Below are 24,014 nucleotides of genomic sequence, written 5' to 3'. Positions count from 1 at the left end.
GAGTATCGGCATTCGGACAACCGGCAGCGAGTTCATCGAGAAGGAGGTTTGCCTCCTCATGTTGATTTGCATTGAAGAGGGAGATGGCCTGAAATACGTGATGAAGTAGAGAGTATGCGAGGCAACTGTAACATACCTTGATCAAGAGCAGGAAATAAATGGTTTCTGAATCTTGGTCCGTGTACACGGATGCAGCATCAAATGCTGCCCTTGCACCCTGGATGCGGTCTTTTCCGCAGAGGGCGATTCCCTTGGAGATATAGCGTATCAAGGAGGGCTGAATGCTGATGGACTGTGTTATCATCCAGTTAGCCTTTTGTATGAGGGCCACGATCAGTGCGTATAACTCACCCTCATTGCATCCTCGAGGGCGGGGTCCCAGTCGTGGTTTCGGGCTAAAACGAATGAGCGATGGGCGTGGGCAGTGTGGTTGTTCGCATCAGTCTTGATGTCTTGCGTGAGTAGTTCTTTGGCGGTGGACAAGTCCCCGTCTATGCATGCAATGCGGGCTGTCGTGATGGCTAGGATCTGCACCAAGCATGGTCAATTCGAGTATATGAGTCAGCGACGACAGCATGCCTTTGAATGAATACCCTGAGGTGCCCACTCTGAGATCATCTTATTGCCACCTCCGCTGAGAATGTGGTTACCGTCCACAGAGAAAGTGACGCATGCCGGCGTGGAGGATGTGTGCTTGAAGACGGCAAAGGTTCGTCGATCTGAGAGCCGCCAGAGACGGACATGTCGGTCATCAGATGTGGAGGCAACGAGTGTGCCAGCAGGATTGACTGCAATAGCTGTGATGGTGCTAGTGTAACCGGTCCAAGGATCACCGACCTGCTGCCAGGTGGATGTATCTTATTCGCGTATGGTAGGATCGTCCTTACGGCCGCCTGTGAGAAGGCGTGTGCCATCGGGCGTCCACACGAGTGACAAGTTATCACCCTTGAAGGACGCGATGCATTCCCTCGTGCTTGGGTTATAAATTTTGATGACGTCTGTTCCGATGGCAAGAAGTTCTCCAGATGGCGAATACTGTAAGCAAAAGACAAAATCATTGCATTTTAGACCTCCTTGTTTGTGCCAGGTTTGGGTGTTCCATAGCTTCATCATTTTGTCCCTTGAACCAATGGCCAGCACTCTCCCATCGGGAGAAAAGTCAAGCGAGTCGATATAATTGGAGTGGGCTCTGATATTAGAGAGCGATTCGCCAGTTTCTCCGTGCCAGACGATGACCTCTCCGTTAAAATCACCGCTTGCTATCAATTTCCCATCTCGTGAAACCACCAATCCCGTTACCTCACAGCGGTGCCCCTCCATCTTCTTCAACACTTCACCTGTCTTCAAGTCCCACAGACGAAGCGTCTTGTCGTTCGAGCCCGTAACCATCCGTAGTTTATCTGGGAACACTGTGACTGCCCTTATGTGTTCCTCATGGCCTTTGAACTCTCGCAGGGGTATGGTGATGGGAATGAGCTCCGACATTTTACTGGAGGTCAATGGCGTTGGGCGCGGCCGAGGTGAACTTTGGAGGGATCGTGGGTGTCCTTCTCTAAGCTGTAGAGGTGCGTGTGTCGTGCGTTTCATGCTGCTTTCGTAGACGCTCAAGTCCCAGGACACGAGGCCGTTCCGCCCGTTCACCTCCATCACCGGTCCGACAACAACAAGTTCTCCAGACGGTGCTGTATGCAATTGACACGCCCATCACACTCGATTGTATTTCCTCGCTGCTGCCAGGATTTGGTGTTCCACAATGTTGTCATTCTGTCATATGAACTTCCGGTGGTCAGCACTGTTCCATCGGGAGAAAAATCCAGCGAATAGATCCAATGAGCGTGGGCTATTTTGGTGAGTGATTCGCCACTCCGTACCAGACGATGACCACTCCGCCTTTGTCACCGCTTACAATCAATTGTCCATCTCGTGATACCGCCAATCCCCGCACGCCATGTTTATGCCTCTCCATCTTCTTCAACACAACACCGGTCTTCAAGTCCCACAGATGACGCGCCATATCGTCCGAGCCCAGGGGAAAACTGCGACTGCCGTCACGGTCGCCCAGGCCCAGGCTTCGTGACCTTTGAACTCTCGCAGGCGCGTGGTGATGGTGATTGAGATGAGCCCCGACATTTTTACTGGAGGTTATGGTATTGAGCACGGTCGAAGTGAACTTCAGAGGGAAAATAGATGTCTTTCTTCAGAGGTGTGTGTTTTGCGGTTCAAAATATACATAACTGCATTCGCCCTGTTTCGTTTCAATAGACGTCTGGGACACTTTAGTCTGTTCACTTCCACGCCCCCATCACCGTTACAGCAAGAATGCCTCTATTATACCCCCTGACAGTATGCATTCCCAGCGCCTCAATGTATACATGCGTTCCACTCTTGTCTTCAAATTCAGAATATATCCAATCACATCCTATCGAGAAATCGGTGCTTCCCAGCGCTCGAATCCGACTATCTGTCCTTTATGACCGCATGCATATAGCTTACTGCAATATCATCCCTTCATCCCGCAGACTTCCAGGACCTGTTTGCGCACCGCATGCCGCCGAAGTTCTCCCTCCTGGCGCCTCTAACTTATCATTAATTCTGTCACGAAGGAACGCTTTGCCTCCAGTGCTCTTCTCATGATTCATTTCTATTTCGAGCCCCTCCCACTCCCGGTCCCACTGGATACGGTTCTCTCATTCCCCAATTTCCCTCACACAATTTCCCTCACAAGTTCATAATATTGCACCGCACAAGTACCAGTGCAACATGGTCGCTAACCTTGATGCTTGATGGGCCATCACCACAGATGCTACGCAAGGCCTGCATTCAAAAGGATTGTAATTGCGGGTGTTTCGGAATGCCACATGCCATGGAATCCATGGTCCCTATATGATTTTTGATTGACTCGTGACTATTCTCGAACTTGAATGTCTTGTACTACCTGCAGAAACTTCGACATCGACGGTCGCCTCCATGTTTGCAGTCTGTAGCGTGTAGCTCGCAGGGTAAATTTCTATAAACTTCAACTTTAGGCTTTGCAGCGTGACTCAAAGGTTAACCGGTCAACTCTGGATGTTCCTTGCAAACCTGAAACATGTGAGGGAAGGTGCTGAAGAGATAGGCTTATTGAGCATATGTACTAGTGACACGAACCACTGCTAGATGCCGTGACAGCAGATTATATAACATCAGCCAGCGCAGATCAAACTCGGAGCCGCGCTTCAATATTTCGGCTTGGTACAGCTTGAGAATACTGGATTACTACTGGATATGAAGCCTTCTGATAGATCGTATTAGACAGTGCACTCATCCGCAGTACTCTGCCCCGTGCACCTATGAGCTGCGCCGCGGCAACATCGTGGCACCCGGGACCTGTCAATGAACGATACTAGTAACTGGGCAATTTGAATCTTCGAAACTTCACACCTAACATTCAACACACTTATCCATAAACGACGCTTGGGCCCGACTATCATTCATCTGGCCGTGATCCACCGCGACTTACTTCAAGCACTCTTGGCAGCGTTTGGTCTACCATGAGTCTAGACCAAAATCTCTTCACACTCCTTCTGACACCAAATACCTCTGACTCGAGTGGACTCGTGACCGACCTCACCGATCCTTCGGGGAGCGTACACTACCGCAAACGACGCATACCCGGGCAAGTCTATAAAATCGAGGTGTATGGTGCGTACGTCGCCGATCGAGACTGATCGAGCTGAGCCTGTGGCAGACCCCATTTCAGAATCCTTGCTCGCCTCTGCTACGTCTCCCAGCGCCACGAGTAAACATAAGACGATAGAATTGTACAATCCCTCCAAGGTCATCGAGCTGAAATATACCGGCACCTTGTCTTTCCGATGGTCTTTCAAATGGGAGGAGTGAGTTCCTGAATAGAGCAGCTGTCATGCAAACTCAGTCACGTTATGACAGACATGAATTTGAGTGGAAACGAGAGGAGTGTTTCATGATCAGAAAGCCCGACCCACCTGTTATGGTTGCGATCACCAAGGAGCCTCCGGGTAGAATAAAAACAGCATCCGTCCAGATTCTAGATTACAATCTCAATAGGTGAGCTATAGATCGAACGTGAGAGTTCCCGTGGCGTAACTGATGAGTGCAAACAGGTTTGATATAGATGATCGAAAAGGGCTGGAAATCGTCATCCTGACTGCATTGCTTACCTTTCAAGATGCTAGTGATCAATATCACCAGTCACCCAACGACAACAACGCGACATCATCACCTGCTGCTCTTGCTACAGCTACTTCAGCTCTAAAATGCTTTACAGAGAAGACTGCGCGAAAGGTGTCAGGGGGACCTACACCTTCTCCACCAGTCCCACCACCAAAACCCGCCCCAAAAACAGGTGTCGAAAGGGTTGCCGAAATCCAGGCATCCACTGGCAGAGGCGAAGTTAATGAAGTGTTCGTCGTTGACGAGTGTTCCGTCAAAGATTACGCGCGATATTGTGCACGGATGCTGCAGGTGCGTTAGCGGTGCTCGCGAAGACAAAGACAATGACGAGTCCGATTCCAGGACGAAGCGATGCTTTTTATCTCCATACGCTCTGCAGGCGCATCCCAGGTTCCCAAAGTGTTGCAAGTAGTCGAAGAGACGAAACGCTTCCGCCACAAAGCGGGTAAGTTTCTAGGCTTATGGCCACTTCGTTTCCTCAAGCCGTGTAGGTCATGAACAACTTCATCAATATGTTCTGTATGATACGGCACAGATACCACGCAGGGGTCCGACAACGATTAATCTGGACGACAACAAAGACAAAGCAAAGGGCAAGAATTATACTCCGCCGAGCAACATCGTAGTCCATCTAGGTAAAATCGATATGCCCGAGTTACAGCCGAGGAGAACTGTTCCCATACGCCCCGGAGAAGGACGGACGGGCACACCAAAAGAGCGAACAAAGGATGGGAAGAACAAAGATTCTCACAAGGATAAAGAAAAGAAAGTAAAAGAGTCAAGCGACAAGGAACGAAACGAAAGAAAGAAGCGTGAGACAGAGCACGCAGCGGCGAAGGCAAAACTTAGATCAAAATCTAGCGCGCCTGCACTCGCTTCTCATTTCTCTTCACATCAGGCGTCGACATCACAGCGGCCTCACATACATCCACACCAAATGCATCTACACAACTCATCTCCGCCGCAGTCTAACCGGCCCGCCAACCATTCGGCTCCTCCACTGCCTCCCCGCATGCCTGTGCCGCACCGTGTAGCTCCACCATCTAACCGGTACTCGACATACGGGACATACCCGGTGTCATACCAGGTCCGGTATTCATCCAGCCCTCAACGTTTAGAATCCGCCGTTTCTCCATCATCGCCGTCACCTTCCCCAGCCACAGTGCTAGCCAGATTACTCGGGAGGTGAACAGGTCGACCTTTCGCTCGATTACCGGTACAGTCGGACGATATATTGCGGCTCAGAATCTAATTTATGACCAGCTTTTCCAATCGCAATTTCAGACCCATGGACACGTATGTTTTAAACTCTGCTTGATACCTCACAATCACAGCCTCCTTCCAAATCCCACAACATATATGTATGTAACTTATACGACCGCTGATAGTAATACGCCGTCGTTGACAGTACGAAAAATATACCACATCCGTCTCCCGGTGGGACCAACGACATACTTTCGCTTCCGCACACTGCCTTGAGAGTGATTAAAGCGCCCGCGACATTCGTGTCCACAGTCGCCAATAAATGCTGAGAACGCCCGGATCATGATCATTACGTTGGACAGCCAGTCGGTGAAGTCACGAGGTCCGGGCGTACCTAGATCGCCAAGTTCAAGGTTGTCTCATTCATACGGCATGGCCCACAGTCATTTTGATGCAAATTAAACTCTGCTCTTATGCAACCCTGGTGTTCAAAACACGAGCCCATCTAGGCACGACCTGCTTTATTAGGCTTTATTGCTAACCATGGACTGCTGCACCGCATCGGATTCAAACTGTTCCGTGACCGTCGATGCCATCGATGTAACGTTCGTGGGCGCACCTCGTAGCGAGCGTATCCAGGCAGAGCACGTCAATATAGTACTAGTGTGACCCGCGACGTGCGGAAACCTCTAGAGAAAGAAAAGAGTTCGGAATTGATGTAGATCAGATACTAGTTATTTTCCCAGGAAATGGTAAGAATGGTCCAAAAGTGTGGATGAAACCGGTTTTCCGTTCCGCAGGCAGGGTCCATTCTTTTTCGCGATGTCCATGTCTGACGTGAATCAACGCTGCGGAGTCTCGGTAGTCTCAGACACAGGTACTGTCGACAGTCGCATTGCGTGGTGAACAATTGGACTAAACAATGTATCGTAAGATGTCGTACGTTGCTATGCTCTTGTTACTGTACTATGTAGTAGACGTTGGTGTCATCGTGTTCTATCTCGATTGCTTGGCATTGGGATGTAGTCCGAGCACAATGGAGGTAAATCCACCAACTGATGGGCCCTGTACATCCAGTAACAGATCTAGAACCAAGATACATGACTCCTCAATTGAGAGTCGTGGATGGGATCAGAAAGTCAACATATCATGTGTGTATGGTCAATCGCTAACTGAGTGCATGTAATGAGTAGAGTACAAGTGTTGAATAATGAACATGAAAGAAAAATTGTTCGACCGCGGTATACTAAAAGGCTGTGGGTATTCATAGATAATAAGTGATCGTGTAGATATACGCACAGACGACACATCCCGTATGCTTGCACCGCAAGATATGATATTGGAATAAGAATGTTCTAGGATATGCGCAGCCTGAGGTGGGATTCACCATATGGAAGAGCTGTCTCATGAGACTCCGCCGATCTCGATGAAGCTCCGCCAATTCCATGATAGATCATCGTCTTTCAGATCGATGAAACTTTTGAGGGGAAACCATGTATCGACAGTGCTTCTTCTCTGGCGCTTCGCGGGCTTCGATACTGAGACTGAACGAGGCAAAGTGACTTGTTTTTGGGAAAGATGTTTGGAAGGTGGGACGATCACATCTCCTTCATCTTCGATATCTGCAAAGGAGCCAAAATCCTCGACTTGAATGAAGGGAGTGTTCCCTAGTGACGAAAGTGCCTTGGCTTCCTCTTCCTCATCGTCGCTCATGCTCATGAAATTTTTTCTGAGATTCGATCTCGGGATGCGGTTAGCAGCACGGGAGCGGCCCTCAAGACATGCCAGAGCGTCCATGCGACTTTTTCGCCTTTGATGTGATGTGATAGACGAGGAATACAGGGATGATCCCTTGCCTGACGGGCTAGTGGGCGATAACAGGGGAGTCGAAAAAGATGCGTTAGTCGCAGACGAAAGTGGCTTTCGTGGAGAGGAGCGCGGGGGGCGATCAAGGGAAGTTGGGGGCTCGGGTAAGGTAGATGATACCGGAGCAGGTTTAGGAGAAGGAATTTGCCTTAAAGATTCACGGGACGATCGGTGGAGCGTGCTTGCGGAAGGTAATGGTGGAAGACGGGCAAAGGCGGGTCTTTGGATTCGTCTTTAGATGGGAAAAGTCAGTACGATGAGAAAATGAGAACAAAGGCTAAACTTACGACAAGTCATGAACTGAGGTTACATCGGATGTATAAGTCCAACTAGTAGACTTTGACATGACTGACGGCTTGCGCCTGTGACTTGCAATCGGACGATTGGAGTCTGCCAGGTCGAGGGAGAGGAATGACCGAAGTTCAACGGTATCTCTTTGTCCCATTTGAAGGGTGAAATAGAAAGCGGAGGCATGATCATCAGCAGCAGCAGGATGTGACTTGTAGGATGTGCCCGTTGAAGTTGAAGGGACGACCGGAAGGGCGGTGCTGTGTGCAGACGAGAGACCCGCCCGTCGCTCCGCTAGAAGACCCAAAGTGAAAAGTGGGGAATATGAAGAGTGCATGACCGAAAAAGACAAGAAAAGCAAGTGTGCACGAAGACAAAAGCACGAGGGCACAGAAAACAAGAGCGTTGAAACAATCGCCCTTTATAATGAAAATGCAATGCGTCGTCACGAGTGATCGAATCGGGAGGCTATATTTGGATCCTACCCCTTCCTTTGTCACATGTTCATAATTGGACTGCCGGCACGTTGCCCAACCGAAATTATGAGTTCACACGGACTATTATGTAACCAGACGGCGCCGAGATCGAAGCTTTTGCAAAACCATGATTATCAGACTACAGAACCTTTGTACCAAACGTTCATTACATTGTATCCATTCAGGTTATGTAAATCTCTGGAGAAACGTTCTTCACAGTCGAGACACAACCCAAAATCACATCGGACAAACGTAGAACACCGTTTTGCTTCCGCGGGATCTATATCGAGTCACCCCTGTAGACTCGCATGTATCTGCCATGCCATGGACACGTCTATCCTGAACGCCAAGCGGACAACACCATCCGGTCTTGGTAGTCCAAGGATCGAAGCTATGTGTATCGTTCCAGACCCATCAATCATTCACTGACACCGCGAAACAGCTTCGCCTCTTGAGTGGGAAACAGCGCTCGTTGTACATGTGCCGATCGATATATTTTCGACTGAAGTGCCGAGCCTGCATCAGACCCTACTCCATACTGGCAGTTATATTTTGCCTAAATCGAATCCCCCTTGCAGTCGTTATGGGGATGTGCTCGAGGCAGCTATCTTCCACGTGCAGGGTTCATACGTATGCAAGCACTTATGTGATTTCATTACCACACAGCATCGCCTAGACCTGTGATAGCGGCCTGGCAGTATTAATTATGATTGTGTTTTTCAATCGTTCATATCTCAAATACTTTATGTAACAGACCGCTCATGTTTGATGTCGAAAGCCAGCGTAGCACTCATTGTCCTGCAAATCTCCCACGCAATCCATGCACTCCGCGTCATTTCCTTGTATCCACCCAAATCAGCACTGCCACCGCTTGGGTTGCACGCGATCAACCGACCCGGCGATGCCCCGAAGACAAGCGAGCACATCTTGAATTTTGCCACGTTCGTTGATGAGTCGGAGTACCATCACTCTTATTTGCAAAGTGCAACTCATACGAGTTCTTCCGAATCAATCACTCGTAACTTGCTCGACAGTCTCGAGGGCTAAGCGTTCGAGCACTCGGATCTCTCGTGTCTTCCTATAGAAGTGATTGGCCAATTTCACGTACCTGTGCGTGAATCATGTAACCTCAGAAACAGATGAGCGCTGGGCGCTGCATAACCTGCCACAGAAGAAGTTGCCGCCCCCGGTACCACGTGGGAGGCGACATGGCAAGTCGTATGCTCGGCTTAAATGACTGTCGGGTCTCGCCCTCCCGTCTTTCGGAGATCCCTTCTTCCTGCCGGCTTTGTCGACAACCGATTTGACTGCGGGTTTTTAACATTCTCCGATGCTTATGGACGTTCGACCGGAGTGACTCGGCCAGCCAGCAAACCCATATGTTACGATAGCAATATCGTCGGAAATTTGTCGCTTGGTTTTTCGTCGATCCGCAAACCTATCACACATCACCACACGTGGGTTTAACTATTTACGACCCTTGGATCAATCTTCTTCCAGCAGTCTATCTAGGCAGATACAGATGTCTCAATCCACCGTTGTCTCGGACGTCAAGATTAAATCACCGTAGCTTGGCGATGACTTGTAACATTCGATGTTGCAACCCGAACGTGGAGTCGAGGATACTCCAGGCTCCAGCTGGCTGGACCTACAAATTGGCCATGTATGTGTACCGGCGACTTGAGATTGCCTCGACGCCAACTCCATTCAGTTCCAAACCCCATCTGACACGTGAATGGTACTGCGTGAGTGCGCGCCAAGTTATTTTCAACCACATGTCGAGCTATGTTCTTCGCCGTCTCGCCTCATGGCCTAAAATATTAATTTCACTCGCGTCATGGCATGCGAAACACGTTCGCGAATCTGTCCGCTGTGGTTAACGCATCCCCTTCACTAAAACCATCGTTTCTTTTACAGTAACCAAGCGATGGCCGAATTTCACTTCAGGCCTATTAAACTCGATGTTCTTCGTCAGTGGGTTCTGTTGTCTTGGTCACACTCTAGAACGATATCGAATGTAGTAATTGTCACCTCGATGAACGTTTGAACGATATCATGCAATGTCCGATATTCTCCGATACTGTATTATCGCTCCAAATCTAAATTTAATAGTTCACAAGTGTCCAGATAAGAGTGCCACCCAACGGAACATCTCAACAACATCTCACCAATATCGTCCGCGGGCTGTATAGTACAAGCACCCCTGAAAATAGGTGTGGAGGCATTCGGACGAATTGTACTCAAAATTAGGGTCTACCCCAGACAGGGTGCTCTCACTTTTTGGTCGACGCCCGGATCCTTTACCTGGGCAGAACTTAATGTCCGTGGTGGGTCGGAGTACTTACTGGTAGATAAAGTATGCCTGCCAGTTTTTGACACTCTTGCGCTGGCTCGATGTTTTTGGATCATCCCCACCACTTCATACTCGTACCTTTTCACGCTCCACGATTACCCTGCAGCTGTCCGCATAAAACCGAATTCCCAAACAAATGTTGGAAAATTTGCTTATCCGCGAACACGAACCATCAAATGCGTATCAATATTCAGGGGTCCTGCTGTACTGACTTGTCTGATTGTCAGAGCCTCGCACCCACACCGGGACTGTTTGTCGATCGAAAGTACATTATAAGAAACTGTGAGATCATAAATCAGTATGGTGCTCCAGGGTGCTTCTCAACGTGCGGGTTTACGCACTACAGAAGCCGATATACTTGCGTATATGCATGATCATTCTTGCAGTTGAATACAGTTATCGAAGCAACAGGGTCCGGGCGAGTTCAGACTTTTCGGTTTTTGCCTCGGTGGCACACGTGTGAGGAAGATGGTGTGGTATTGGTCGTAACGCGATCGTGATCTATTGCATGCCAAAAAAGAGCGATGGAGTGTGCCGGGTAGAGATAGCAAGAGGGAATAAGCCAAGTACCAAAAACTGTATACCGCCGAGAACATCTATCGTGTGTCCTCATGCCATAAGTAAATTAGACGAGCAAATAAAAAAGGGCATGTAGATACAAGTGCGCAGTCTACTTGCCACCGGTGGTGCCAAGACCCATCGATGCCTTGAAGGAGTCGTAGATCCACCATTGGAAGCCTTGATGAACGAGGTTGGTTAGTGATTTGAAAGCAGTACAAAATTCACGTACCAGTGAGAGTACCGATCATCAACACACGGGTGCCAAGACCCTTGGTTGCAAGTGTGACAATGCCAGTTTCCTGATGCGATAGTGCCAATGCTTTTGCCCTTGTTTGCAGGCTTGCCCATGAGGGAGACCACGGTGTCAGCCGGATGGGAGACAACGGCGCAGACAACACCAGCGAGATAACCAGAAGCAAAAGTGACACCAAGTTGAGTGGTCTTCGCATACGTCTCTTTAGGCTCAGGGAAGACGTGAGTGTAGAAGAGCTGGACGATCTTCTCATAGAAGCAGAACTTGGCCATGGTGTAGGGAATCTATTACGTCATAAGTAAAATGCAATCAGAACCAAAACAACACAGCTAACCTGACGAGACCATAGAGGAACAAGGGAGCCGAAGGGGTAGCGGGTCTCAGCCTTTGTCCTGCTCATCTCCGCAAGGGCGGCACCGAATGAAGTGGGGAATGTGCCACTAGGGCTGGTTTGGATCTTGACCTTGGTCATCTCGAGAGGGCAGAGAGCGATGTCGGCAAAGACCTCTGCTGATGCGGAACCAACGAGCCAGATAGCAGGCTTGTATTTGTTAGACAGCTCCTCGCCAGCCAAGTTCATGTACTGGTCCTTGAACACTTCATAGAGACCGTACTTGAACATGCCTTGTAACGAGTAACCGACAAAGGTGGGACCGAGGCCTTTCCAGATACCAGTCCGACCTTCCTCGCGAACGAGCGTGGCGAGACCAGACGAGAGGCCCTTGTATTTGGCAGGGTCCACCTATTCACAACAGCCATGAGATACCACGGAGCGAGGAAGAGCTAGATAAACCGACCTGCATGTTACACTTGGCCACATCTAGAGGTGTGATGCCGGCGTGAGTGATACCGCATGCAAGAACACCACCGAGCATGCACTTGGCATAGTACGTAGCGTCATGAGGTACGGGACCAATGTATCTTCAAACCAGGACGAGATCAAAATTCAACCCGAGATAACACCGAAAATAAGACAAGAAAGATACCTTGCGTCCCATTTACCAGTTGGTGCTAGATGCGACATCGTTTATTATTTTAGAAAATCCCTAGATGAGAAATCTATGAGAGACCTTGACCGGAGCCTTGAGCCTGTCCGAACAAGCGCCGGAGTCGGAGGTCGAAGTAAGAGAAACAGGTGTGCAGACTGACCCAAATTTCATCAAGTTAAATTTAGGTTGGATTCGGCTTACATCGGCTTCATTAGTAGCATCGTATTTGTGATGTGAGTTCTTGTCTCCATATCTCATCGACTTTTCGCCGAGCTTACTAAATCACCTCTTGCTCACTAGCGCTCACCACGAGCACTGCAGCTACGCTTACAAACGAACCGATGGCGACGGCAGGCATTGCGGCAGACGTGTGACAAAGTGCGTGAACTCTTAACTTTTCTGCGCGGTAACTTTCCGCCGGACTCAACAAGTAAGAAAAACTAGCAGATGTTGTACTTTCGATGTCAGGTTATCGAACTGTCAAAGAATTAAAATATCATGTTTGTGCGTTGTGGAGTAATAGACGCTACCCCCCAAAATGCGCGAACTTTGGTAGACGTCTACTAGTATTCCCTTCCATCATGAGGTTCATCTTCTGGCTGAGGTACATGGTCAAGACAGCTGCATTTCGTTCGTACAGGGGTCTCTTTCATGTCTTCCTGCGATTGATCCGATACTGCCAATCTATCGTGAATGGGAAGGAGGAAGATTTCCGACAATGGCCCGGCGGTTTAGCATTGAGCTCTCAGCTAGGGACCAACCAACCTGACTTCCAGCCGGCGCCTCCTGTGAGCCTCGCAGTGCCGTTGCTCGAGGCACCTCCACATAGTCTACTCAGCCGAGGATCCCAGCCTCAAACGGATATCCAGAATCTTCAGGTGCTGACTCCCGGCATCTCCGAACTAATTATCACCACGCCAGACCAGATGTTTGATATCACTCTTATTCCCATTACACCACTTGAGGTCAACCGACACGGGAGGAATGTGCGAGTGTACGCAAATTGTATTTCAAGCGAGTGGGCGAAGTCCTGATCCATACTACTTGCAGTAAAGATGAGTACGAGGCTTTCTTGGTCGAGAAAGGTCCTTTGGATTGTTCAGAGTAAGCATGCCGGCGAGAGAATGAGCGATAAGATTGAAATGGACTCGCAGGGAGCTTGCTCCGGTAGCGGGATGGGAGCCGCTCACGCAACCAGAAGGGGCTATGATCTTCTATCAGCCATATAAAGTACGTCTAACCCCCGCTACTAGTACATGTATTTACTCAAATTACACACCAGAGAGTTTTCACGGATGTTGATGTTCGAGATCCTCAAATTATAGTCAAAATTGACAAAGCTGTTGAGAAGGCGTATCATGAAGCGCGCAACGCGAGCATCCCCTTGGATCCATTCGTCGAGCTAGGGTTAGAGCTTATTGTGAAGGACGGTGAAGAGATGTGGGGCTATTACTTTGTTGACCATAAAAAACGTGTCATTTTCTGGTTCGAAGATCACAGATCCGATTCTCTCATGAGCCGCATCCGAGGGGTAGAGCGAAAAAGTCATATCAGTAAGTTCTTTCCGTGGAATTCTTTCCATTCAAGCTCCTGTGATCGTAACATCCCCAGAGTATGCACTAGAATCACAATACTGGTTCGTATAATCTCAAGTACGTATATTCCCTCACTTGACCGAAGTCAATGGAACCACTTTGCAACAGCTCGTTTGTGTTTCGCATGATTTACATACTACGGCATTGGCAGGCGACACATTGAGCTATTTCCAAACAGACGCTTCCTTCCGGAAGACATTGTTGTGGAACTCAAAGAATTCGTCATGTATGCTCAGGCAGGTGGGCGAAGACTAATAAGTGTCTCATGCCTTACAGGATTGATTGGTGATAGACAATATCACTTCTCAAACATCGGTAGTACCATTTACTTCGGACGAGATCGCAAGTATTCTCAGCCTCGTCCATCTTCTTAGAAGTGAGTTGATCCCTGTTTGTGGGATCGTCGTTGATTGTCTTTTCACAGAGTGCTAACAAGAACCGCGAGCATTCCGTGTGGATCGCAGGTAAGTCCAATCATGGACGGTCGGTTGTTTGTTTCTGATGTGTTTACTGATCTCAGCTCGAATCATGAAATATCTCTGTGAGCTTCATCCAGTAGTCCGCTATCCACATTTCCTGATTAATTTGCTAGGCGAAACTAAGTTCGTGAATTTCTATGGGTAACCAGGCACCCGACTTGACGTAGAGAAATCGTTGTACGGAAAATCCGATGCCCCCAAAACCAAGCTTTCTCGTACCATTAATGCTATGATCGGAAGATGGCAAGAGAGCAAGGCCTTCCACAAAGTATGGGTCGATGGAAGGATCGTTCATGCGCGGTGGGAGCAGTACATGGACAAGCTGAATAGCGATTGGAATGGATATACGATATTTGTGAGTTGTTCTACTTCATATTGTTCTCATGGTTAATGACTATCTCAGTCTACTGTGATGGTTGCTGTTGATGTCAGCTTTCTCGCAGTCCCATCCGTCCAGACTCAAGATGAAGTGATCATACTACTTTACACCTCTACCTTCTCCGCCATGTGCTCGTTGCTCATTACGCTATCGCTGGTTACACAAGTTAATGAGCAATTACGAGGCTCCAATACAGCCGTGGTATGCTCATCTTTCCACTCGTTTATCCTATATTATTTACGCTCATAGGTTTCTTATCTAAGCAGTATGGCGGCGGGTTCTGTGCTTGACTCGGAAAGCTTTCCATTTATGCTCAGTCTGCCGTTCGGATTTTTGGTGCTTGAGTAGGTTCCCTGCCACGTTTCATGTCAGCGGCTTATTGTTCGACAGAGTGTCCTGCTTCATTTCAGCACTGCTGTCTGCGATTATCGGCACTTTTACCTTTCCTGTCAACATCATTATGTATGTAGTATTGATGGAAATGGGCATTCTAGTATCTTGGCTTCTACGTTCTACAAGTGTTACTTTCGTTTGGGACTTGCTGTGGTACTTGCTTCACATGTGGTACCGGAACACGAGCCGATTCATTGTATACTTGTGGAACAGGATCATAGAACGAGTGTCGCCTACGGTCACTACCCCCTTGGAAGTCTAATTTGTCTTCTGTGATTTTCTGTAACGCGCGAGCTTTATAGTATCATTCTGGTTGATTTATGCCATACTCTTTCCCTTTCGAAGATCTACATATACACAGGATACAAATATCAATGTTATATATCAACGTTTCAACTTCGGGTTTATTGCTGCTAGACACGGACACACCGGCCGGCGGTTTCGGGGTTTTCCCTCAAGCAAAATACTGGAATAATGGCAAATTTCGGCTGAATCCGGCTTTACTTCGGCTTCATTAGTAGCATCGTATTTGTGATGTGAGTTCTCAACCGCGTCTAGATCTCCATATCTCATCGTTAAGCATCTGATTTCTAAGGCTTTTCGCCGAGCTTACTAATTCTCCTCTTGCTCACCATGAGCGCTGCAGCAAACTAGTACTACGCTTACAAACGAACCGATCGCGACGGCTTCAAGTTGCGCACGTCCACGTCACATCTGTTGCAGATGTCAAATCGCGGGAAGTAAAATAACACACCGAGGTGAATATTCCCTCTTATTACCCGGTCACACAGTCAGTGAACAGAGCATTTCGCAGGTTTCTTTACTACAATGCCTGCTACCACGGTTCAAGACTCTGTGCCAGAGCATCACAGACTTGCCAAAACGAATGGAGCCAACAATGGCTCCATTAGTCCTGCTTGGATCCCTACCCAAGTAGAAGATATCACACTGAGAACCACTGAATTCTCCTTTGATACAGTAGAGGACGCGCTTCACGCATTCGCGCGTGGTGAAGCTATTGTCGTTATGGATGACGAGCGAAGAGAGAACGAGGGTGATTTAATTATTTCTGCGAGCCATTGTTCCGTGGAGGCCATGGCATGGATGATCAAGCACACCAGGTACGAGTCCTTTGCACCCATGCATTCCGTCTTCATATCTATTTTAGCGGATATATCTGCATCTCTCTTCCCGAGGAGCGTCTCAATGAGCTTGAAATTCCCATGATGGTTCCCGAAAACCAGGAGCGGCACAAAACTGCGTACACCATAACCGTAGACTACAAACATGGTCTGTTCTTCTTTCTCTGAAGTCCATGCCACGATTAAACGAGCACGCTTATAGGCACAACGACAGGCATTTCCGCCCATGATAGATCTCTCACCGTGCGGAAGTTAGTCGATCCCACTTCGACTGCATCCGATTTTAGCCGCCCAGGGCATATGGTACCTTTGCGAGCACAGAACGGCGGCGTCCTAGAACGCAGAGGTCATACGGAAACTGGTGTCGATTTATGTACCCTCACCAATCAGCCTCTAGGAGGAGTGCTATGCGAGCTCGTGAATGACGATGCGTTGGGCACTATGGCGCGACGCGATGATTGCCGATCATTTGCCAATCGATGGGGCCTGAAAATGATCAGCGTGGATATGTTGGCACAGTACAGAAAAGCGACGGAGAGCAGGAGTACTGTGACATCATGACAGATGAAAGGATACACGGGGATATGTACCGGCTAGTGTATACTTAGAGAGCATTGTACACTGGTGCAAATCAGCCAGACTTTAGACATCCCCTCGGGAATTCCGCGGAAAAACTTAGGGAACCTATTCAAGGTCCTGAGACCGCGGTCTCAAAGATGAGAACATTCCATCTTTGAAGATCGTACCAGCGGCTTGTAACAGTCTTTATTTGATCCCTGAAACCCCCGAAAGCTTGTACACAACATTCCACGACCTATGCAATACCATATGTATGGCTCTGCTGATTTCTGCCAGGTATCCGACCGACGTTTCCCAGAGTCACACTAATCGCCATTCAGAATTTGGGAGAAGCTGAAGCCTGGGTTCTGACTCGCAATATGCCATGCGTGCGCAATTTTGCTTGTCGACACAGGTGAATTTTGTTCTGGGGGCTTGATTGCAGGTTCAGTTCCGAGGTTATATCGGGATGCATGAATGGCCAGATCGAAGCATCATCGACGAACAGGCGTGATGCAGCTGTGCAGATACACTGCCGTGGTCTGTACGTTTCCGTAAACTACAACACTCGACAAACAGACGGTGTGACCTTTCCAAGTACTTGCACCCGAATTGGTACCACGGAGATGTATTTCACATACGTGTGAAACACACTCGAAGTGTCTAATTGTCGTGGCCTTGCGTAGAGTTGGACCAATGCCGAATATGTAAAGGGCGTGTGCACCATGCACATAGGAATGTTGTAATGGAGCATGCGAGTCGTAGAAGCGGCGCGAGGGTATGACTAGGCTTGAATGTCGGATCAGCTGCGGCATGCCGCGAGGGCATGTAAGTAAGTGACAAAGGTATTGGGAACTCGATAGATTTCAGCGCGGGAGAATAGAGTGAAAGATCGGCTAGTGCAAATGTAGCACATAGAACTGGATACGAACGAATTATACGAGAATGAGAGTTACAAGCACAATTGTATTGTGCTGGAAGAATATGAGCCTTGATGTGCGACAAAGTGGGAGGGCTAGGAGAATACGAGATGATGCAGTGTGAGCAACGATATAGCGAGCACGCAGGCGATACAAATCATGAATGAGGTAGAAGGGGAATACAAGACTGGAAGTAATGATGCGTTTGGCGTTTAAGTGATCGCTGTGAGTTTTCCACACCTGAGCGGCAGATACGATAAGAGTTATGAGACTGTACAATTGTCAATCCCCATTAGCATAATTATGCAGCGAGCCAACAAGCGATCCTGCCAGGACCTGCCACTGTCGTGACAGCAGATGCGACGGATCGCACCCTATCCATTGTCACTTGAACTGTCACAAGGGAATATAGCGGATGCTGACGTGGGAGCTGTGGGGAGACAAGCACACTACCAAGAAGGGCGACTTCAACATGAAACTGTCGAGTTAAAGCAACAAGGGTGGACGAGGCTTACATAAATGCAAGTCAAACGCTGGCTTATCAGAAAAAGGAAATCATTTCAGGCACTGATCGTGCCTGGACCTGACAAAGCCTAACCCTCCCCGACAAATCCAAAACACACAGGAATCCGATGCAATGTACATGACTGTAGTTGACAACTAGTATAAATCAAGGTGGGCAAAGGAGGCTTGTGAGTTTATCAATTACTGTAACTTACCACCAGTACTACTAACTGTGTATTACGCCTGTACCTGCCAGAACTGTTTGACGCGTGACGACGGATCAATATTTTAAACTCCGAGGACTGGTATGACAAGGTCTTTGTGTCGCGCCTGGGACTTCAGCAGTTGTATTCTGGACTTCTTCCACTAACTCCAATTTTTGACAAGGCATTTGCATCGCACATTCACCACGTCAGTGTGGGCCAGCCTAGCCTCAATACGCGTATCCACTTCATGGACCTCAGCTACTAGCACAACCTCGCTACTCGTGAGAGCTGCTCTGCGATCTCATGTGTGCAACCGTTCTTTACAGTCCCACAGAGTGTCCGTGCTCTTAAATATGCGATTCCGCCCATTCCCACCTCGCACCTCTTCTCCATGCCCAATATTGTTTGTATTGTAGTCCGAACCTTCTCTTAATACACCATTCTCCAGCTCCTCTCATGATGCTACTGTCACTGGCCATCAGTTCTATTATTTTGCTGGCTATCATATCGAATGTGGTTGGAGCACCTCAGGGGTATACGTCATCTGCTCAACAGTTTATATCTTTGACACGGAAGGCGCAACCTTCACGGAACACCTCAGAGTGGGCGGAGTATGCCAAGAACCTGCGGGATGTCACAATTGTGAAGTACTCTTCACAACTTAGTCAAAAGCGGGGAACGGGCGAGAATCTGTATGCTGAACTATCTGATTCGAGTGCGACACTAATCTTTGATTAAAAGGATGGTCAACCAGAGGATCGACACAAAGTATGTCGTGTATTCCACCTCTGTCCAAGTGTGCTCAATTCCTGTAGCTTCTACGGATCCCTGGCTGTTGGTACACCGCCTTACCCATTTGCCGTACTTTTAGACACCGGATCCTCGTGCGTCGTCGACTCACGCGGACACGGACCTATCTAACATTCTTCCCAGAGATATGTGGGTTTCATCGTCGGCATGCCAATCTACATGTGCAGGAACGGGTAATTTTGACTCGGCAAAATCCTCTACGTTTAAAAATATGAGTAAGAGCTTCAGTGTGACCTACGAAAAAGGTTACGCAGCAGGTACTGTCGGGCAAGATGTTGTTCAAATGGCTGGTTTCACGATCTCCGACCAGACATTCGGTGAATTTAACTATTTTGTCGTCATACGACTTGATAGTTAATACTGACGGGTAATAGGGGTGGTGACAACTACCACGGCGAACTTCTTGCAAAATCCTGTCACCGGTATATTTGGTCTCGCGTGGCAGTCGCTCGCAGCCTCTGGTGCTATGCCGTTTTGGCAAGCACTTGCAAGTAATGGACAATGGAATCAACCCTTGATGGCTTTCCAGTTGACTCGGTAATCATATCCCTGTTATGTCCATTTGCTCCAGGGGCACTTACGGTGAATGATTTAGCTTTTTGAATGACAGCAAAGCTGGCGAACTAGAGCCTGGTGGATCTTTCACAATGGGTACGAGAGTAATTCATATCATTCTTGGTGTGTCTCACCTTCGTTTTCAGGATATACAAACGAGAGTTTATATACTGGGACGATCGACTACCAGGATATTCCCAATGGACAAGCCTCGTACTGGCTTCAACAAATTACTTGTGAGCTTCACCGCAATCTTACTCTTTTTGTGTCGCTCAATTACCTTGAAAGCGATAATTGTGCAAGGAAAATCCATATCTTTGCCAAGCGGCAGTGCGTCTTATGCGGCAATTGATACCGGTACGACACTCGTGGCAGGGCCTGCGGCTAGCATCGCAGCCATTTACGCTCAGATCCCTGGATCTCAGCCTGGGACGGGTAGCTGGGAGGGATTCTACAGTTACCGTAAGTACGACATATTTCTCTGGAATCAGGGCACCGAAACTTGATGAAAAGCCTGTAACACTGCTATTATGGTGGAGATCTCGTTTGGAGGGCCCAATTGGTCAATCAGCCCCGGTGATTTCGCATTCACATCTATAGGACCCACATCGGATGAATGCTATGGTGCATTTTACGCAATACCCACATCTGGTGCCAGTGGGACCCCTTCCTGGATTTTAGGCGACACGTTCCTGGTATGCTCTTTTAGCGCAAATACACTTCTGATGATTAATGCCGCGAGACAGAAAAACGTTTATTCAGTTTTCCGGTACGATCCCCCGTCTGTCGGATTCGCGGCACTGTCAGAAATTGCACTTGAAATGAATGGCTTGGCTGGAGGAATACCTTCCGCTACTCTCGGTGCTAACTCAGCAATGTTTACGTTGGAGTCAAGCGCGGCACCCCCAACACGCACCTCTAGCGCAGTTGCAATCGTCATCTCCGCTTTCTTCGCCACCTTGGTTTCATTTGTACAAGCATAATGCTGCGGTTGTGGACATACTGCTGCATTTACAGCACACCTAGGCTGCCAGGCACAGGCTACCGCCGCACAGCCCTCTCGGACCGACATGCAGGGGTGGTGGCTGTGCTCAGAGCGTCATCTGAGACTGATAGCATTTTCACCTGTTGGGCATCGCTAGATGTTGTAATTGTAGGGGCGCATTGATCGCTACAAGAGCACATGATTTACTGTACATGTAGCTGTTCGTCAGACAGGCTCGTGTGTTACCACGTTCCTCAAAATTGTTATCACACACATTTCCGGTTAGCCAGTTACTAGTTACTGCTAATAGCTTTACCAAGGGCCATTTCGAGGCTGTTTTTCACAGCTTTTCACACGCCCTTTGTAAGATGTTCACCCAACTTGCAATTAAAGGTACCGACCCTTGGCGATGTCGGCTGCGGCTAGCTGCGGACAGCTTGTAATGCGCAGTGGTGAGTGTATCATGAACATGTATTTCAGGACAATTGGTTGGTTGGCATCCCATACATTCGTTATTCCCCATTCTCCACTGGCTTGTGGTCTCTCGCCTTGGACATTCTCCGGTAACTTAGCGATCAAAACTCAAACCTGAGTCTTGACATGATACCATTAATCTTTCTTGCATCCCTCCTTGCGCTGCCTACGGATACGTTTGGAGCACCCACAAATGTGGTTCCGGTTTCTGGTCAATCTATCTCCCTTCTAAGGAGGAATCCGTCTCCTCGAGATGCCACCCAACGGGGCGCTTTGGCGAAGAGGCAGAGGGACAATTTGATTGCAAAGTACGGCGGCGCGACAACACAGAAAAGAAGCACTGGTTATAATTCGTGCGTAGTATTGTAGTACGAAATATATTTACTGAGTGCAACTTTCCTTCAGGATTGTCAATCAGGACTACGATTCTAGGTAGGTGTTGGATACGTTCACAGGTGTGCGTAGCTCCCTAATTGAAGTATCCATATAGCTATTATGGTTCACTGGCTATTGGTACGCCTGCGGTGTCCTTTGATGTCATATTAGACACGGGCTCTTCGTAAGTTCCAGTGCAGTTCACGTGTCCGAGACATAATTTAGTAATGCATTTTCGCAGTGATCTCTGGGTCGCTGGTTCTTCTTGTGGTACTTCATGCGGGTCGGTTGCTACATACAACCCATCATCTTCATCAACTTTCCAAAACCTCTCTACGCCATTTGATATAAATTACGGCTCGGGTTCTGCGGAAGGCTACGTTGCACAGGACACAGTGCAAATGGCGGGCTTCTCCGTTTCCAGTCAAGGATTTGGTCAGAATCTCCTCTTACTGACAGGCCCGCTGGCGTTTACTTACATGCACTACAGCTGTTGTGGATGTAGTGTCAACTGGTTTGCTGACATCACCGGTCTCTGGCTTGCTTGGTCTGGCGTGGCAACCCCTAGCAACTTCAGGTCAGATGCCCTTGTGGCAAACTTTAGCCTCCAGTGGTTCTTGGGACTCAGCTCTCTTTGCTGTTCAGCTCACTCGGTGACAACATCTGCCCTCTAAAACGAAGTGTATTGCTAACATGGAACAGGTATACAAATGATTCCAGCGCCCAGACACTTGAGCCTGGAGGAGTCCTTAATATGGGTACGAGACATTCCACACCGTGAGACATCTACTCAAACAAAACTGCGCTTAGGTTACACAAACAGTAGTTTGTACACCGGCTCAATTGATTACATCGATATTCCTGGAACTGACACATATTGGTATCTACCATTGACTTGTAAGCGGTTTACCAACTCACAATAAGTCTCCTCATTCATTCCAATCCAGCGATAACTGTGCAAGGAACCAACATAACTATTGATTCAGGAACAACTGTTGCTATTGACACTGGCACGACCAATATAGGCGGTCCAGCCAGCTCGATTGCAGCAATCTATGCACAGATTTCCGGCTCACAACCAGCCACGGGTGAATGGGAAGGATATTATACCTTCCGTAAGCAAACTTCTTGAACATTGCGAGGTCAAGTGGCTCAACGCTCGATCAGCATGCTCGACCACTGTAAATGTAGAGGTATCGTTTGGTGGCGCGACGTGGTCGATAAGCTCAGCAGATATTGCGTTCGACCAACTCAGTTCAACAGAATGCCTTGGCGCATTCTTTGAGACAACTTCTGGTACTGGGACCCCCTCTTGGATCTTTGGCGATGCATTCCTGGTATGTGGCAATGATAAACGGCCCGCGTTCTGCAATACTGAGCAGTTTTTCAATATTCTATTAGAAAAATGTGTACTCTGTCTTCCGCTACAATCCCCCTTCGATTGGCTTTGCCAGTCTCTCAAGTGTCGCCATCGCTGAAAATGGTGCCGGAGGGACCGTCCCTTCCGCGACCATTGGCACGGTATCTGCGGCGGTCACAAACACAAGCGATGCCCCACGTAGACATGCACTGAGTGCATCATTGTCTGCTCTACTCTTCCTGGCTTTCTCGGCAGTGCTCCTCCTTTAATTTCGATGTCATCTGCATTCGCCTTTCTAATGAAGGACTCATCTGTATAGGACTAATGGACACTCACTTATTTGGACCACGCTCACTTGTAATTAATGTATATGATGTGATGGAGGGCATGTACTTGTTACTGGTCGGTTCTTTATGAGTTATAAGCAGTGATGAACGGCGACTACACTAATCTATACAGGCAATTTATTTACCTTGGGACATGTACCTTGACAAATGAGAGATGTTTTGTGACGGTTGCAAAGAGGTTTAACCGCGAAAGGCTAGAGCGTTCTGGGACCGGCAAACAGCAGTTCCCGGTAGTGTTGCTACGAAGTGAGCTGAACTGAAACAAAGTATGTAGTGATGTCTCAGCTCCAAGCTGCATTTTTCAGAAAATGAGCATAACATGCTGAATAAAATTCCTAAATTCATGAAAATATTTATGGACATAGATTGAGCCAAAAGCCAGGAGGCATCTAAGGGGAATTCGTACTATAATGCATCATTGTCTTGCTATGAAGCAGCTCAGCAAATGGCTTGGATTTTGAGTCATTTTCTGAGCTGCTTCATAGCAAGACAATGATGCATTATAGTATGAATTCCCCTTAGATGCCTCCCGGCTTTTGGCTCAATCTATTTCCATGAATTTAGGAATTTTATTCAGCATGTTATGCTCATTTTCTGAAAAATGCAGCTTGGAGCTGAGACATCACTAGAAGTATGATGTCGAAGTTGAATGAACTGAACTAAAAAAAGTCAGCCACAATAAGGTGTCTGAGTGTATACACAGCATGTACTTGAGATTTGAAGTGGCTATGTGCACCAAGCTTAAATCTATG

At 48.2% G+C, this 24,014-nt stretch overlaps 7 protein-coding genes across 7 annotated transcripts; 5 read left to right on the top strand and 2 right to left on the bottom strand.

Moving 5' to 3' along the window:
• Positions 1-3,142: 3,142 nt before the first annotated feature.
• Positions 3,143-5,714, top strand: F5891DRAFT_1038736 (uncharacterized protein). The gene is made up of 7 exons (XM_041361907.1): positions 3,143-3,681; positions 3,728-3,875; positions 3,928-4,065; positions 4,122-4,482; positions 4,534-4,636; positions 4,683-5,382; positions 5,454-5,714. The coding sequence occupies exons 1-6, from the start codon at positions 3,531-3,533 to the stop codon at positions 5,378-5,380; spliced, it is 1,599 nt and encodes a 532-aa protein (XP_041225097.1). The 5' UTR covers positions 3,143-3,530; the 3' UTR covers positions 5,381-5,382; positions 5,454-5,714.
• Positions 5,715-6,798: 1,084 nt separating this feature from the next.
• On the bottom strand, positions 6,799-7,885 carry F5891DRAFT_953585 (uncharacterized protein; the record flags this gene model as incomplete). Its single annotated transcript, XM_041375192.1, has 2 exons — positions 6,799-7,492; positions 7,551-7,885. 2 exons carry the CDS (start codon positions 7,883-7,885, stop codon positions 6,799-6,801), a joined length of 1,029 nt encoding a protein of 342 aa, XP_041225096.1.
• A 3,162-nt stretch (positions 7,886-11,047) lies between these two features.
• Positions 11,048-12,215, bottom strand: F5891DRAFT_1128934 (mitochondrial carrier domain-containing protein; the record flags this gene model as incomplete). The annotated part of the gene is made up of 6 exons (XM_041364335.1): positions 11,048-11,115; positions 11,168-11,237; positions 11,296-11,475; positions 11,526-11,933; positions 11,989-12,112; positions 12,178-12,215. The coding sequence occupies 6 exons, from the start codon at positions 12,213-12,215 to the stop codon at positions 11,048-11,050; spliced, it is 888 nt and encodes a 295-aa protein (XP_041225095.1).
• A 546-nt stretch (positions 12,216-12,761) lies between these two features.
• F5891DRAFT_1189661 (uncharacterized protein) lies at positions 12,762-14,981 on the top strand (the record flags this gene model as incomplete). Its single annotated transcript, XM_041367197.1, has 12 exons — positions 12,762-13,174; positions 13,231-13,284; positions 13,335-13,410; positions 13,463-13,733; positions 13,792-13,816; positions 13,927-14,015; positions 14,068-14,165; positions 14,200-14,239; positions 14,296-14,316; positions 14,404-14,609; positions 14,658-14,834; positions 14,883-14,981. The coding sequence occupies 12 exons, from the start codon at positions 12,762-12,764 to the stop codon at positions 14,979-14,981; spliced, it is 1,569 nt and encodes a 522-aa protein (XP_041225094.1).
• An 810-nt stretch (positions 14,982-15,791) lies between these two features.
• Positions 15,792-16,975, top strand: F5891DRAFT_401952 (3,4-dihydroxy-2-butanone 4-phosphate synthase). Its single transcript, XM_041371703.1, has 3 exons — positions 15,792-16,147; positions 16,195-16,316; positions 16,371-16,975. Exons 1-3 carry the CDS (start codon positions 15,855-15,857, stop codon positions 16,727-16,729), a joined length of 774 nt encoding a protein of 257 aa, XP_041225093.1. The 5' UTR covers positions 15,792-15,854; the 3' UTR covers positions 16,730-16,975.
• A 1,837-nt stretch (positions 16,976-18,812) lies between these two features.
• F5891DRAFT_1278840 (acid protease) lies at positions 18,813-21,031 on the top strand (the record flags this gene model as incomplete). The annotated part of the gene is made up of 9 exons (XM_041370339.1): positions 18,813-19,048; positions 19,098-19,124; positions 19,172-19,240; positions 19,290-19,483; positions 19,541-19,703; positions 19,762-19,817; positions 19,868-19,957; positions 20,010-20,183; positions 20,235-21,031. 9 exons carry the CDS (start codon positions 18,813-18,815, stop codon positions 20,702-20,704), a joined length of 1,479 nt encoding a protein of 492 aa, XP_041225092.1. The 3' UTR covers positions 20,705-21,031.
• Positions 21,032-23,432, top strand: F5891DRAFT_1038684 (aspartic peptidase domain-containing protein). The gene is made up of 10 exons (XM_041361906.1): positions 21,032-21,533; positions 21,586-21,612; positions 21,671-21,739; positions 21,797-21,990; positions 22,046-22,208; positions 22,258-22,313; positions 22,366-22,452; positions 22,503-22,670; positions 22,723-22,892; positions 22,957-23,432. Exons 1-10 carry the CDS (start codon positions 21,307-21,309, stop codon positions 23,182-23,184), a joined length of 1,389 nt encoding a protein of 462 aa, XP_041225091.1. The 5' UTR covers positions 21,032-21,306; the 3' UTR covers positions 23,185-23,432.
• The last annotated feature ends 582 nt before the right edge of the window (positions 23,433-24,014 follow it).

This window comes from Suillus fuscotomentosus (assembly GCF_016647785.1).
Source record: "Suillus fuscotomentosus strain FC203 chromosome Unknown F5891scaffold_32, whole genome shotgun sequence".
Lineage (NCBI taxonomy): Eukaryota > Fungi > Basidiomycota > Agaricomycetes > Boletales > Suillaceae > Suillus > Suillus fuscotomentosus.
Note: the sequence above shows the minus strand (reverse complement) of the source record. Positions and strands in the feature narration are given on the sequence as shown.